General features: G+C 32.9%; 3 protein-coding genes across 5 annotated transcripts; 2 read left to right on the forward strand and 1 right to left on the reverse strand.

Moving 5' to 3' along the window:
* The first annotated feature begins 926 nt into the window (after positions 1 to 926).
* LOC132719711 (uncharacterized) lies at positions 927 to 3,265 on the forward strand. The gene is made up of 3 exons (XM_060703550.1): positions 927 to 1,230; positions 1,603 to 2,200; positions 2,517 to 3,265. Exons 2-3 carry the CDS (start codon positions 1,616 to 1,618, stop codon positions 2,580 to 2,582), a joined length of 651 nt encoding a protein of 216 aa, XP_060559533.1. The 5' UTR covers positions 927 to 1,230; positions 1,603 to 1,615; the 3' UTR covers positions 2,583 to 3,265.
* Positions 3,266 to 5,554: 2,289 nt separating this feature from the next.
* On the forward strand, positions 5,555 to 8,912 carry LOC132719712 (E3 ubiquitin/ISG15 ligase TRIM25-like). Its single transcript, XM_060703551.1, has 4 exons — positions 5,555 to 5,878; positions 6,869 to 7,191; positions 7,561 to 8,158; positions 8,516 to 8,912. The coding sequence occupies exons 2-4, from the start codon at positions 6,878 to 6,880 to the stop codon at positions 8,582 to 8,584; spliced, it is 981 nt and encodes a 326-aa protein (XP_060559534.1). The 5' UTR covers positions 5,555 to 5,878; positions 6,869 to 6,877; the 3' UTR covers positions 8,585 to 8,912.
* Positions 8,913 to 10,001: 1,089 nt separating this feature from the next.
* Positions 10,002 to 16,810, reverse strand: LOC132719715 (uncharacterized). Of its 3 annotated transcripts, none has more exons than XM_060703554.1 (6): positions 15,379 to 16,810; positions 14,041 to 14,301; positions 13,692 to 13,778; positions 12,729 to 12,954; positions 11,638 to 12,406; positions 10,002 to 10,548 (listed from the first exon to the last, which is right to left on the reverse strand). In XM_060703554.1, exons 2-6 carry the CDS (start codon positions 14,297 to 14,299, stop codon positions 10,465 to 10,467), a joined length of 1,425 nt encoding a protein of 474 aa, XP_060559537.1. In that variant the 5' UTR covers positions 14,300 to 14,301; positions 15,379 to 16,810; the 3' UTR covers positions 10,002 to 10,464. The 3 variants fall into 3 exon arrangements, with proteins under 3 accessions (XP_060559537.1, XP_060559536.1, XP_060559535.1); XM_060703553.1 differs by having other exon boundaries at positions 14,685 to 16,810; XM_060703552.1 differs by having other exon boundaries at positions 14,041 to 16,809.
* Positions 16,811 to 16,830: the final 20 nt, after the last annotated feature.

The raw sequence follows: 16,830 nt of genomic DNA on the forward strand, positions 1-16,830 counted from the left end.
ATACCCAGATTAGATTAAAACTATTATGGTGGACCTATAAAACAAATTTTGGTAATGATATTTTGTTATTTTAATATGATGTATTTGTTTATTTGTTATGAATAAACGCACTATATATTGGAGATATACATGTGTTATTCAATTTTATAGACAATTTATTGAAAATCAAGATTATTCTGTCCTACATGTACATTTATTTCATTAAGTTCTAAATGAAACCAAAAGTACATATAAGTTTAAGTCTATTGTATAATATACATGACTATGATAAATTCTGACAGATGCTGGAGCCTATAAATGTAATCACAATGATTGTTTATTCTTGCACTTAAATACGATAATAAACACACATAGTGTAAGTATTTTTTGTGTGTTTTAAATCAATCCAAATTTCTAGGAAGTACAGATTTGATTTAAATTATCAGTTAATATCATTCATATCTAAGTATGTAGATTACTTCAAGGATAATTTCATTAATTTCAATAAAGACCGAAGTCGAAAGTACACTTAAGTTTGTTGTAAGTCTATTTTATAATAAATACACGCCGATATTTCATTGTAACAGTAGCTGAAGAGGATAAAGGCTATCGAATGTTATTATAATGTTTAAATATGCATTCTACCTTTTACATAAACCCAGTTTACAAAAAAACAGAATATCTTTGCAATTAATTGCTACTGGTTTGCAGACATTAGTTATTTTTAAGTAAACAAGTACGAGTATGAAGATATTGACATAAATAAGATTTACTTATAGATATATCATTTAGGTGCATTTTTCGTAAATCATAAACATTTGTAAGAAACGTGACACATGACAAAATTTATGAATCATAAACGTTAAGTGCAATAATCTCAAATTAATAACAAAGCACCTTTTTCATCATTTTTGTTCATGTTATTTAGGAATAAAACATGACATCGGAAAAGGGAATTATAGGCAGGAATTTCATAATCGAAGGTAACTATTGCACACCATGTACGAAAACAGAGAAGAATGCTGCGTCCAAGTACTATTGCACCGACTGCGAAGCATATTTCTGTGAACCTTGTTTCCAGTTTCATACGCGAATTCCTCTTCTAGAAAAGCATATAGTGTTAAAAGGATCAGACATCGGTATATGGTCAAAACTTCCTTACAAATGCAAGACACATGACAAGAGTTATGAATTCTTCTGTGGGACACACGGGTCGCTGTGTTGTCATATTTGTGTGCCGTTACAACATAGGTAAGTTTTATTTAATGTCTTATAATAGTATGTTTTGTACTTCAGTTCAAATCTTTGGTATATTGTAATTCACACTAGAAAAGCAGAAAGTTAGCTATAAAAAGTACTTTGTCAAACCCCTCAAGATTTGCTTATTACCAATTTTGTCCTAGTTGTCGGATTTCGGGTCCAAAAGTTTAAATCCCGAGTTGTAATTAAGCTTTCAGTGAGTGGTTAGTTTTCTAGACTGATAAGGTTTTTTATAAGCTTTCTCCGAACAAAATTTGTTATACGAATAAAAAACTAGCATTTTAACAAATTATAACAATAATTAAAAAAACACATGTGGTACCATTTACATGAAAAAAATATTGAAAATGCAGTCCTTTGTAGGTCCTGCTCTGATATGGAACACATACTTGAAAAAGCGAAAAGTATATGTACAAAACAAGAATTCAAAGACATGAAGACAAATACAGAAAAAGAAATAAAAGAAATCGTGAGCTGCAAAGAAAAGCTTGACAAAAAAGCCCTAATTAACAAAAACTCAAAAGAAAAGTGTATCAAAACTTTAAAAGAACAACGAAAAGTGATAAATGATTTATTTGACTCTTTGGAGAGTAAAACAGTTGAATATATGGATAGAAAATTCAATGAAAACAATAAGTATATTAATCGAGGAAACTCTGAAATACAGGTTTACATGCAAGAACTAGTTCATCTAAAAGAGCAGTTGGATACTGCAACACCTGAAAAAGAAGTTCTTGTCTTTATATCTTTAAAGAAAGGAGAGAAGACATTATCTGATATCAAACAAAAGCTTTCTCAATTGGATGCATCACCAAATAAAGACGAGTATCAACTGGTAACCCATTCTGAAATAGAGAAGTTTATTCAAAATTTGCCTGACCTTGGATACATTGAAGACGAACAGTCAAGATACAATTCGGCTTCTGATGAATTATTGAGCATAATGAAAAGTCCAAGGAAGGTGAGCAGAAAGACTCCATGTGTTTTAGTTTCCTAATAAGTCATTGAAGTTCTCGCGCGCTTTGATATTGAAATAACTACATTCTTTGTTTAATGTAAATACGCATTTAAAGAAAAAAATATTTATACGAATGGAAAATATTTTACATCCGAAAAAAATAATACGTTAGGAAAAAATATTTTTTCGAGTTAAAGCTCGCTTAGAGTACAGAACTTTGTGTTATTTAGGAATACGAATATTAATTACAATAGTATATCTTTTTGATTTTTCATTTTTGTCGTGATTGATATTTTAAAAGGCGGAACTTGTATTACAGGAGCAAAAAATATGCCAAATATGTGGCCGACAATGTGGCAGGGAATGCTTTAGTGTATGGATGTAGACGTTTACATGGTATATATATCATGCCTTATCGATGAATGTTCAAATAAAGTTTCCTTTTCCTCTTATTAACTTTTTGTATCTTATTATTAGCTGTAGAGGTTCATAAATAAGACAGACATAATTTATTAGATTCAATTTAAATATGTGGCGGATTAGGTTTATCATGATCAATTAAATGCTTCGTTCAAAGACGTTTAAACTTACTTGGCTACTACTGCATGTAGATACAGTACAACCAACCAATGCGCAGCGGTTTCCTTGGCTTCGCTTGCTATCATCACACATGCAATTGTTAATCATCATTTTGATTAAATGCACATACCTACGGTCATGCACGTAACAGGTGAAAACTTAATAGCAACGTGAAAATGGGATCATTGCAATGTATGAAATATTTAAGATTTGGTTTCATTCAATCCATTTAAATCGAAAAGTTACGTTTGTTTTTGTCACAAAAACATCAACAAGAAACAAACAAAGAAAGAAAAAGAAAAGAAAACACAGTTTAGACTGAAACATTTTGAATCCACGTACCGTTTCCTATGGTAACGTAAAGATTGTGAAGACAATGACCAGAGAAGAGACAATCAATTCCCTGGATAGGGGAGTTTGCGCCATATAACACGTATATAGAACATTAGACACAAAACTATCTTATACCAATTTGTTTTCGTTTTTTGTTTATTTTTCAATAATCACACGCATGGTATTATAATTATAATATGAATGTATGATATTAAAGTTATATAAATATGTATAGTTATAACTAGATTTGTGATTTAAAGGTAAACATTTACTGCTAAACTACAGTCATAATGGTATGATAGTACAATTGGTCAAATGTAAAAAAATAGGTTATTTTTTATTAATATAAATGCTTTGCAGCGGCGAAATTCAAATAGAAGAAATATGTGTCACAGTTATGTTCATCTGCATATGTGTATTTTACCTATCTATTATACATTAAATTTCATAATGTATTTGATTGAAAATATTCTAAGAAAACCTTGCCAGTACATAAATAAAAGGTCAGTGTAATATGATGGCTGATTTGTGTCATTCGTGTTTTCGCCCCGCGACCCCGCCAAGCGAAAAATTGAAAATTAACAAGTTAAAATGGCGGGGGCGCGGAGCGAAAACACGCTAATTAACGAGGGCGCGGGGCAAAGTTTAAGAAATGAAACTTCACCCCGCGTGGACTTTTCGCTCTGCGCCCCCGCCATTTAACTTGTTAATTCTCGGCTTTTCGCTTGGCGGGGTCGCAGTTTTATTTATTAAAGTTCGCCCCGCGCCCCTGCTAATTAGCGTGTTTTCATCCCGCGACCCCGCCTTTTTATTTCTTAAATCTCGCTCCGCGACCCAGTAGGGCAAAGTTTTATTTATTAAACTTCGTCCCGTGCCCTCGCTAATTGTCGTGTTTTCGCTCCGCCACCGCCATTTTGACTTGTTAATTCTCGACGTTTCGCTTGACGGGGTCGCGGGACGAAAACACTTTAATTAGCTGAAGCGCGCGGCGAAGTTTTATTTATTAAACTTCGCCCTGCGACCCCGCTAATTAGAGTGTTATCGTTCCACGCTAATTAGCGGAAGGGCGCGTCGAAGTTTGATTTATTAAACTTCACCCCACACCCGCGCTTATTAGCGTGTTTTCGTCCCGCGACCCCGCTGTTTTATTTCTTAAATCTCGCTCCGCGCCCTCGCGGGAAAAGGTTTATTTATTTCATCCCGCACCCTCGCTAATTATCGTGTTTTCGCTCCGCGCCCCCGCCATTTTGACTTGTTTATTTTCGACTTTTCGCTTGGCGGGGTCGCGGGACGAAAGCACGCTAAAAAGCGGGAGCGCGCGGCGAAGTTTTATTTATTTAATTTTAATTTATTTAATAAACTTCGACCCGCATCCGCGCTTATTAGCGTGTTTTCGTCCCCCGACCCCGCAGTTTTATTTCTTAAATCTCGCTCTGCGCCATCGCGAGACGAAGTTTTATTTATTAAACTTCGCCTGCGTCATTGCTAATTAGCGTGTTTCCGCTCCGCGCCTCCGCCATTTTAACTTTTTAATTTTCGGCTTTTCGCTTGGCTGAGTCGCGGGGCGAAAACACGAATGGCACAAATCAGCCACCATAATTTCTGGCATAAACGGGCACCTAAGTAGAACCAGTGACGTTCTGTAAGCTAGTTCGATAGTGAAGCATTCATTTATATAGAAACAAAGGTCACTAAACAGTTTGACATTCAAGTACATCTGGACCACTCAAAACATATAATTCCTTTCACACTGGTGCTGATTTCAGGCTGTCCAGCACCTTCTGACAAAAAATTAGGGCAAATTTTAGGGCAATACTTAAGATTTTAAGGCTTATATTAGGAAATGTAGGGTACATAAATGAAATCTTAGGTTTATAATTTGGAATTTTATAACTAAACTGTGGACCATAATATGGGCTTTAATACCTTTGCATATTTAACTCAAAAGTAACTCACAAATAATACTCTAGTTCAGTTAAAGCAAAGGTGTCTACCAGTGTCCCATAGTCATCAGTGTTGTTGGCAGAATAAATAACTTCATCGGTCATCTGCCTTTAACTGCCTACTCTTAATAAGAAGAGCTGAAAAACTACATTAAAACATAATTAGAACGAAAATAGTTTTAAAGATATAAGTATGTTTATAACAAAAGATTAAAAACAAAAGAATTTAAGAGAAAAATGGACTCCCTTTGAATTTTCATTTTTTAGAAAGCGTCTTTTTATGTTACATATTGGTGTTGTGCTGCCATAGTATTTTGTCAAATTGTCTGAACATTGCATTATTTTGCGTAGCAGTAGTCTTATCTCTTCAAAATGTGATGTTGACATGTCTTAACATTGTTAACTTATTTCAAACAGTATGTTATCATGTCAAAATGTCGTTTTGTCTGAAAAGCGTCATATTATGTCAACAAGTCGCGTAACAACATAAGGCAGCTATGGCGTTCCATATGAAAGAATCCTAAGTCCCTTTCAGGGATTCGAATTAACTCACAGCGGTGAGGGGCAAATAGTTTGAAGTCAACGACATTAACCACTCGGCCACGGACGCCCCATTTATAGCTTGTTAAAGTTGATTTAAATCATGGATTTCATACTTTCCCCAATATGTTTTTTAAAACAATTTTTTTTCATAATCTGGATTTATTACAACGTACTTGACTATGGATATTGGCGAGCCGTTCCGAATGATTAAGGAATGATACGAAAACCATTTGACAATATTCTACCTTAACACTATCATGGTGGACCTATAAATCAAATTTTGGTAATATTTGTTTTATTATTTTAATATGCATGATGTATTAGCAATCTATGCATTGAAGGTATACATGTATTATACACTATTATCGACAATTTATTGTAAATCAAGATTAATCTGTCCTACATGTATATTTATGTATATTTCATAAAGGTCTTATTGAAAACGAAAGTACATTTTTAAAAGTTTGTTGTAAATCTATTGTATAATACATACTTGACTAAAGTAAATTAAAACATAAACATTAGGCTATAAATGTAGTATTCTTGTACGATATAAAAACTTAGTATATGTATTGTACTTTAAATCAATCAAAATATTTTGGTAGTTGAGTGCAGAGTTGGTTTGAAATTATCAGTTGATATCATTTATATCTAAGTAGGAATGTAGATTACTTTAACAATAATTTCATTTATTTCAATAACGGTCTTATTGAAATCGAAAGTACACTTAAGTTTGTTGTAAGTACTCGTATATTTTACAAAACGAGTACATACCTGACTATAGTAAATTATAACAGTAGCTTAACAAATAATACTACAATGTTTAATACGCACACACACGATATACAGACCTAGTATAAGTATTGGTTTAAAAAAATCAAAATATCTTTTCAGTTATTTGCTGCTGGTTTTGGGTTAGTTGTTATTGTTATCTACATTTGAGTAGGCAGGTATGTAAATACTTTAGTATGCAGATACTTTAAGAATAATAACATATGCATTCACCGAAACAATTACTCGTAGATACATCGTTTGATGTATTTATCGTAAGTAAGTCATATTAATGTGTACATAATAAAAAAGAAACATGGCACATATAGGGCTGTTTTATTATTACTACTTTTTGTAAATATTTTCTGCACTTACATGATACTTATGCACTATTATAACTTCTGTATAACAATTTAAACATCATAAACGTTAAGTGTAATACTCTCAAATGAATAACAAAGAACCCTGTTCTTTTTACATTTTTTTTGTTCATGTTATTTAGAAATAAAACATGACATCGGAAAAGGGAATTATAGGCAGGAATTTCATAATCGAAGAAAACTCGTGCACACCATGTAGGAAAACAGAGAAGAATGCTGTGTCCAAATATTATTGCACCGACTGCGAAGCATATTTCTGTGAACCTTGTTTCCAGTTCCATACACGAATTCCTCTTCTAGAAAAGCATATAGTGTTAAAAGGATCAGACATCGGTATTTGGTCAAAACTTCCTTACAAATGCAAAACACATGACAAAAGTTATGAATTCTTCTGTGGGACACACGGGTCGCTTTGTTGCCACATTTGTGTGTCATTACAACATAGGTAAGTTTTATTTAATGCCTTAAAATAGCATGCTTTGTATTTCAGTTTAAATCTTTGGTATATTGTTATTCACACTAGAAAGGCAAAAAGGTTAGTTGTAAAAAGTACTTTGTCGAACCCCACAAGATTTGCTTATTACGAATTATGTCCTGGTAATCTGATCTCGGGTCCAAAAGTTTAAAACCCGAGTTGTAATTAAGCTTTCAGTGAGCGGTTAGTTTTCTAGACTGACGAGGTTTTTATAAGCTTACTCCGAACAAAATATGTTATACGAATGAAAAACTAGCATTTTAACAAAGTATAGCAATAGATAAAAACCCATGTGGTATCATTAACATGAAAGAATATTGAAAATACAGTCCTTTGTAGGTCCTGTTCTGACATGGAATACATACCTGAAAAAGCGAAAAGTATATGCAAAAAACAAGAATTCAAAGACATGAAGACAAATACAGACAAAGAAATAAAAGAAATCGTGAGCTGCAAAGAAAAGTTTGACAAAAAAACCCTAATCAACAAAAACTCAAAAGAAAAGTGTATTAAAACTTTAAAAGAACAACGAAAAGTGATAAATGATTTATTTGACTCTTTGGAGAGAAAAACAGTTGAATATATGGATAGAAAATTCAATGAAAACAATAAGTTTATTAATCGAGGAAACTCTGAAATACAGGTTTACATGCAAGAACTAGTTCATCTCAAGGAGCAGCTGGATACTGCAACACCTGAAAAAGAAGTTCTTGTCTTTATATCTTTGAAGAAAGGAGAGAAGGCATTATCTGATATCAAACAAAAGCTTTCTAAATTAGATGCATCCCCAAATAAAGATGAGTATCAACTGGTAACCCAATCTGAAATAGAGCGGTTTATTCAAAACTTGCATGATCTAGGATACATTGAAGACGAACAGTCAAGACAAGATTCAGCATCTGATGATGTATCAAACATAATAAAAAGTCCAAGGAAGGTAAGCAGAAAGACTCCATGTGTTTTAGCTTCCTATAATGAAGTCATTGAAGTTCTCGCGCGCTTTAATATTGAAATAGTTGCATTCTTTGTATAACGTTAACACATGTTGAAAAAAGGTTGTTTATTTATACAAATGGAAAACATTTTACGACCGAAATAAGTAACACTTTAGAAAGAAAAATTTTCAAAAGCACACTTCTAGTACAGAACTTCATTTGTGACTCCGGGGAATCACCCCTTTTTCATATTTTTGTAATATTTAGGAACACGACTATTGATTAAAATAGCACAATTTTTCAATTATTTATTTCTTCCCTACGATTGTTTGTTTTAAACAGCTAAACTTGTATTGCAGGAACGTAATATTTGCCAAATATGTGGCCGACGATGTTACAACAGAAAATGCTACAGCTGTTCTACATGAGGAATTACACTTGTTCTTTGCGAGGGAGGGATCTTATTGACCTGTTATAATTATCATGCAGGATAATGATAAATCTTTATGAGTGAAGTGATGCTTGCTGTGGGTTAATATAAATCTAAATTTGTATAGATGTAAAAATTTACATGATTCATATACATTTACATGTTTTATACCTCATCTATAAATGTTCAAACAGAATTGCCATTTCCTCTTCCATATTACCTCTATTTATCTTAAAATTAGCTGTGGAGGTCTACTAATGAGATCGACATAATTTGTTTGAGCGATGCTACTAAATTCAGTCGAAATATGATTCTGACCAAGGTTTATTTATGATCATTTTATTGGCTCAAGCAAAGACACTTAGACTTACTTAGCTACTTCTGCTACTATTCATAATATATTCGTATAAATATGCGGAAACTTTCGGTCATGTACGTTACAGTTTTTACTTTTAGTAAAGTGGAAATTGGATGTTTATAATTTATAAAAAATGTTCAAAATTCTTGCTGAATTTTTATTCAGTATATCAATACTAGTAATATAGAGAGATAACACACAATCCCTAAAGAAAGCCGAACACGGCAAAATTGAAAATGGTGCAGGCTCGGTTTGATTGAGCCAATTCATGACAGTACTAGAAAATGCAAGTTACCGTCCACGCCCTCTAGCACTGGCTTAAGCAGACTTCCACATTTAAAAAGTACTGGTAAGATTTTAAATATTGATACATCCGCGGCGGTTAGCATTTAACTTTTAATGTGAAAAGTTCGTGGCATTCAATAAAAAGCGGCACATGGTTTCCAAATAAAAATGCGTGTGCCCTAAACGTGAAAACAATGGAAGAAACTACTTAAATAAAATGAAATTTTGAAAGGGGATCGTGGTTATTAAGCCTGCATATCGCAGATAAGCTGTCAAAGTTAAAAGGCAGAAAATGCATATTAAACGTGATTGAACTGTATGCAAAAGAAGAATACTTAAACCACCCGAATAGAAAAAACACCGAAATGGAAAAAAAACTAAAAGTATCAAAAACATGCACTCGCAACAATAATGATTGTCATGCTGAACGATCTGCAATGATCGAAAATAAAATGTAACTTCTTACATACAGCGTATCTATAACATTAAAGTTGAAATAACGTTAACTTAGATTTTACCCTAATCAAAACATTTGCGACTGAAACATTTTGAAGTCGCGTGCCGTTTCCTGTGGTCACGTTTAGTTTGTGAAGGCAGTGATTACAGAAAAGTCAATCAAATCGTTGTATAGGAGAGGTTGACAGCGCCACATAAAACGTACAATGTACTATAGACAAAAATTATCTTATATTTTTTTTTATTTCTACATGATCACACATATGATATTATAAGTATTAGGTAAATATGATATAATTAAGAACAAAGTCTAATCTCATCACAAAGAATGCTTTTATTTGTGAAGCACACGCTCATTCTTATAAAACATAAACACATAAAAATGCACGTGCGTAGATTAAAGGAAAACAGGATCGCACACTTTTTTAGATTAACAGAAGTCATTTTTGAAAATACCTATAAAGAAATAAACAAAAACAAAATAGCATCTAAAGTATATATAGCATTAACGTATATTAAACAGCAAATCAAACAATCATACAGCAATACATTATGTGTCCGAGATCAATTGTTCTGAAAACATCAGTGTGCTTACAATTGCTATGAAATGTTAAAACAAAGAACAAAAATACCATTCCTCGGACAGAGACAATCGAACCGTATCGGAAACATTCAACAATATACAGTCTTTGTCGCAACCTTAAGTAAAAATGCAAATTGAATTCTTAAAAGAATAATGTACACATAGAACAATAAAGTCACAGTTGATTTTCTTCCATTTAAGCTGTACTGGTATCTTGGACAGTAACAAAACGTTCTTTGGCTGGATACAATTCTTTTTCTTTCTCATCACCTAGTAGGCACTGAAAATTAACACAAACGTTCGGTCAGAAACTTAAATTCAAACAATGCATACATAATTATAGACCCCTACAGAATGTTTTGGGATCTCCATATCACTTCAGGTTCTACTCCCGCAATGGACTGGATTCTTTAAAGTGAGGAAACACTTTCAAGCAAGCTTACGGAAGGCCGGTGGCTCTTCTCACGTACCCGCTCATACTTGAAATATTGTACGAATGGTCATCATAGTTTTTTCTCTACCAGTAAAGCTGGATAGTCGCATTAATTATGACTTTTCCGTGTTGGTGTGGCTTAAAATCCAAATAAATCAATCAAAAGTTTTTTTGCGCTCAAACCTTTTCTATTTACATTTTGTTATCCTAAATATGTCGATCATAATTATCTTTCACATTCTTTAAATAACTGATTTATGTTTCTTTTATTATTTTTAAGCAATATGGACATAAACAAAATACGTTATTATTATTGAATATATAAAGGAATTAGATTGTGAAGACATTAACGGAAGTTTTATTTTTTTATCAATGATTCAATATTAAAAATAAATTAAACTGATGACATAATATAACATTTTAAACTCTAATCGGAGTCCGTAGCTAAAATGAATGATGCCTGCCTGGCTATGGCTATTTGACCGATTCTGAGCGCCGTGTAAATTCTCTGTTATGTATAAATTTAGACAATGTCTTTGTGCATCGTTATCATACGGTGATGAAATATGAAGTGATTTCTCATGGAAAAAAATGTTTATTTTGAAACAATGTTTATTTGATTAATAACGTTGAATTTAGAAGGCTAAATTTGAAAGTCACGGTGAAACTGGTTAAATAGTGATGTCTTTTTAATTAGATAGATTGATTTACGTTATGCATTCAAAATGCATTATCTGGTCACAGAGCAATATATTTGTATAACTCCCCACAACCAGCAATTGATTAGCTGATTTAATCTACATCCTTAAATTAAACTTATACGTGTTAGTAGTAAATGACTTATGGTATGCAAGAAGTAGCATTACATTCTGTCAAAGGCATGCACAAACCTGTACTAGACAGATACAAACACAAGGATATAATGTTAATAATTACCTGTGAATACATTCGGTTACCGTTGTAGTCTAGGAAAAGGAAATCTTTGTCTGCCTGGTTGATATTTTCTCCAAGTCTTCCGATTACTTGCCTCCGTGCATATTCTGCATAGAAACTCAGGTCTGAGAAAACTGCTTCTCCCAGTACTAATCTTATTTCGTTTGAATACATCACAGCAATTGTTTCCTTTTTTGTTTTAATTTTTTCTGCATCCAGAAAATCCTGGTATGTTAAAGACAGTATAACTTCTTCTTTTTTGACTGTTTCTGTCATGACTTTTGAAATGGTATCGCATAGAAGTATTTGGTACATATCTTGATGCAAGTATTCTTTGGATTTCAGGACAAATGTCTTTATCAGCATCCAAAAAGAACTCATGGTCAAATGTGTTTGAAAGGGTGTAAATAGATTTGATTCACTTGATTCGTTAGGAGGATCGTTTTTCTTTTCCCTACACAAACCGTTCGCTACCTCATGATCAGGTACCAAAGGGTTTTCTATATTGATTTTTGTTGTTGGAAAAGTTTCGCTCTGATGAACCGATTCCTGGTAACACCATTTCGGCATTACCAGATTGTCTGGTACACCGTCTGGAGCTTTCCTACGTTCTTGGCAGCAACTGCTTTGTTCCATTGCATAAAAGGTCCTTTTTAAATGTACTTGAGGCATTGGAAAAGACATGACATCAAGGTTTTGATCCGATATACAGAAATCGTCGTCCTTGATAAGAGATGTGACTTGACGCTTTGGGAGTAGCATGGGCGGATTACTACAAAGACACACCCAACATACTTTAAGGATTTACATGTTCGTGTTCTATATCAAATATATAACTTAATGTATAACTAACTAAAAAACTATAATTTTTAGTACTAAAGCGTGTATCTTAGCTTGGAATTGTAATAATGTTTCAGAGTTGTTCTTAATTTTTATTGCCTTATAAACTGCAAATTTATGAGTATTAAAAAATCCAGTGCACTTGGAAATATAAACTATAACAAATGATTAAATGGTTTGAAAAAAAAAATATGTGTCGCTCTATACATTCAACCTACTTCGGTGCATGTCTAACTGAACTAAGATATACGTACCACATGAAACTTTCAAACTTATGCAACGTATCATTTAAGTCAAGCTCTTGAAGCGACATAGATATAACTGTGTGTTTAGCATTTTTTCCTGCGTATTCTTTCCATGCCTTAAACTGTTCGACAAGTAGAGTTACGGTGTCGCATATGCCCAATCGAAGTTTTGTATCGTTTTCAACTTGTTTGTATCTTGCTGAAGAATTTAGTTCGCCTGCATATCTTGTATTTCCTTTAAAATATCATAACAGTGTTTGAAATAAAAATGTTTTGACAAACATTGAACATGCTTCAATTTCATGAATTCGTCGTTTGATTTTTTGTTTCTTTTTGTTCTAGGAATATACAATGAAAGAATGTTCTCCTGATGGTTGAAATCATATGTAATGATAAATATCATCATATATTTTGTTTTTGTTTGCTTCTACGTTGCAACAACAAAGAATAGTTCATATGACGACTTTCCAGCTTTACAGGCACAAACGAGCACCTGAGTAGAACCACAGACGTTCAGGAAGCTAGCTGGATAGCATCACATGAACGAACCCAAAGGATTTGAACCAACTACAATCAGGGGCAAGTGGTTTGAAATCAATAACATTAACCACTCGACCACAGACGCTCCGTCATCATTTATTCATTTTAAGTATAAAGGGGAGCGGTGGCCTAGTGGTTAAGGTGTCTGCCTCTCAACCCAGAGATCATGGGTTAGCAGAGTGATTTATATAAGTTGCAAGAACTTGTTTTGCAATCGAGCTAAAATAAATATGTTTAAACCAAGAATAAAGGAATCATGATCCTGTAAAGAATCCTAACGCATTAAAGTTTAGAATTGTATACATACTTACCTATAGAACAGAATTCATGATTTATTCATTCTAAATATATTAATCTATCACCATAAAGCGATCTAATGATATATTCGATATGCAAGCGCAATTTATGAGTATTATCAACATTGTAACTTACCATATAAGGTATTAAAAAATAATAAACATTTTGCCGCATCTAGTTGGTTCGCCAAGAAATGGAAAACTTTATTCCAGTCTAAACAACCTATTTATAAAAAAAACATATATTTAAACAGAAGAAATTAACTTGTATATCAAATGTTATATTGACGATTGGCCAATGACTTAAATTTAAATTATGTTGGGTGTAAATATGTTAAAGAATACGCTTGGAAACATCCTCTAAACATTACCTCTATGTATACAGCTACTAAACAGATATTTCAATAACAATGCAAGAATATAATCATGTTAAAAATGATCAGTTAAAGATTAACACCGAATATAATAATGAAAAGTCATCCTACTGTAGTCAGTTGTGCTAGTGTCTTTGCTAGTGTCTTCATTTTGTTCATGATCGCAACCATCAATGGCTTTTTCTGTACATTCTTCTAAACCAGTTCTTGTTACAGCCCATGTACCGTTTGCTTCTACATTAACTAACGTGTCATATTCATTACTGTCATTTAGTTCAACACGGCCATCTGATATGTCTATTTGTGAAGCATCATGATCCGGGTCACTTTCTTCCCCATATGGACCCTGTCTGGTTGTACACTGTTCCATTTCTGATAATAAATAAAAAGTTAAAAAGAGAACGTCCTGATGTTTTGTTGATGAGCTGCGGCCCTTTGTCTATCTATGGTTTCTTTAAAATTATATAAATTGTGGAAGTCATAAAATCAAGAATATTATGGATTTTCTCTATAATGCAAAGTTTAATGTGATTAAATAAGCTATTTAAGAAGTGATTATTATAATATTTAAATAAATATTCAATATTGTTAGCAAGAAATTACCTAGCCTACGTATATCAATAGTTGTTACAAAGTGACAATGTTTTTCTAATGGTATAGTGTGAGTGGACAGTTAAAAGTCAAAATAACTGTACATCTTACCATAATTCTTTTCAAATCTATAATTTAATTCGCATGAATGATAAGTAACTCACATGGCTCTAGAAAATTTCTGTTAATATCCATTGGTATTCATTTGTTACTTTCATCTTCCATGTTTTAGGCAGCTTTATATTTTATCCTAAACTTTTTTTTTTCAATACAAAATGTTAGTCATTTATCATTAAATGTTTTTATTACTATTTTATATTTTTTTCGACTAAACGTTTGACGTGTTTCAATTATTATTAATATAATGAACGGATATTACAGGGGATTTGGTTGGGTACAATATTTGGTTGGGTACAATGTTTGGGCATACATGTATTTTCCGTGCAAAAACAATAGAAATGTATCATTTGGAATATCTTATGAAATAACGTTTGAAAACAAATGTTGAAAAAGTTCTAAGTGATTTGATATGAACATGTATAATATGGTGAATAATATTTTTTTGATAGAACAATTTATCATCTGCTATATAAATTTATGTAATAACAAATCATGTGTCTTATAATTGCTAACATTACCTATATATAATTCTTTCCTGGTTTGTTGCTATGTTTTATATTAGTACTGCCAACGTAAGTATTTATTGTATTTACAAACATTTCATTAAAGACCAATTTCTTTTAAGTTATCAATTAGTACTTTTTAAATTTTAGACAAAATTAATGGAATCCGAAGCGCGTTCACTACATGCGTTATTGATAAAAATGTTATTATAAATGTTACTCACTCAACACTTACCTTTCCATCCTGTTTTGTTGTATGGTTAATCTTAACAGGAAGTATAAAAACTTAAATATAAAGATTTTACACACATTATTCATATTCATGTATAATCTGAAAAAGTTATCTTTTATAAACATGAGGGCCATCGCTCACCTGACCCATCGAACTCATCCGAACAAATACCTAGATTATCCATATTTAAGCAGTGTGGCCTAGTTTTTTTTACCCAGGTGACCCATATTCGAACTTGACCTAGAAATCATCAAAACAAATTTTCAGACCAGTTTCCAGGATACTTGGAGCGTTAACAAGATTTTTCTATTTTTAGCTCCGGTGGCCTAGGTTTTCATGCGAGATGACCCATGTTCGAATTAATCCGAGAAATTACATAGACAAGCATCCTGACCAAGTTTGATGATGATTTTAGGCAAAATTGTGACCACTAGAGTGTTAACAATGTTTTTCCATATTTGGGCGGTGACCTAGTTTTTCATCCGAGATGACCCATGTTCGAAATTGACCTAGAAATCAAAATAAACTTTCAGACCAATTTACAGGATATTTGGATCAAAACAGTAGCCACTAGAATGTTGATAAGATTTATCTATTTTTAGCTCCGGTGTCCTAGTTTTTCATCCGAGATGACCCATGTTCGAACTCATCCGAGCAATGACCTAGACAAGCATCCTGACCAAGTTTGATGATAATTGAGTAAAAAATGTGACCAGTAGAATGTTAACAATGTTTTTCCATATTTGGGCAGTGTAACCTAGTGTTTGACCCCAGGTGACCCATATTCAAACTTGATATAAAAATTATTAAAACAAAACTTACAGATCAATTTACAGGATATTTGAATCAAAACAGTAGCCACTAAAGTGTTAACAAGACTTTTCTATTTTTAGCTCCTATGTTTCTATTTTTAGCTCCGGTGTCCTAGTTTTTCATCCGAGATGACCCATGTTCGAACTCATCCGAGCAATGACCTAGACAAGCATCCTGACCAAGTTTGATGACATTGAGTCAAAAATGTGACCACACTAGAGTGTTAACAAGGTTTTTCTATTTTTAGCTCCGGTGACCTAGTTTTTCATTCGAGAAGACCCATGTTCGAACTCATCCGAGCTATCACCAAGACAAGCATCCTGACAAAGTTTGATGATGATTGGGGCAAATATGTGACCACTAGAGTGTTAACAAGGTTTTTCTATTTTTAGCTCCGGTGACCTAGTTTTTCCTCCGAGATGATCCATGTTCAAACTCATCCGAGCTATCACCTAGACAAGCATCCAGACAAAGTTTGATGATAATTGAGGCAAAAATGTGACCACTAGAGTGTTAACAAGGTTTTTCTATTCTTAGCTCCTGTGATCTAGTTTTTCATCCGAGATGACCCATGTTCGAACTCATCTGAGCTATCACCAAGACAAGTATCCTGACCAAGTTTGATGATGATTGAGGCAAAAA

This window comes from Ruditapes philippinarum, unplaced genomic scaffold, assembly GCF_026571515.1.
Source record: "Ruditapes philippinarum isolate M1 unplaced genomic scaffold, ASM2657151v2 ctg12426_1_1_1_1, whole genome shotgun sequence".
Lineage (NCBI taxonomy): Eukaryota > Metazoa > Mollusca > Bivalvia > Venerida > Veneridae > Ruditapes > Ruditapes philippinarum.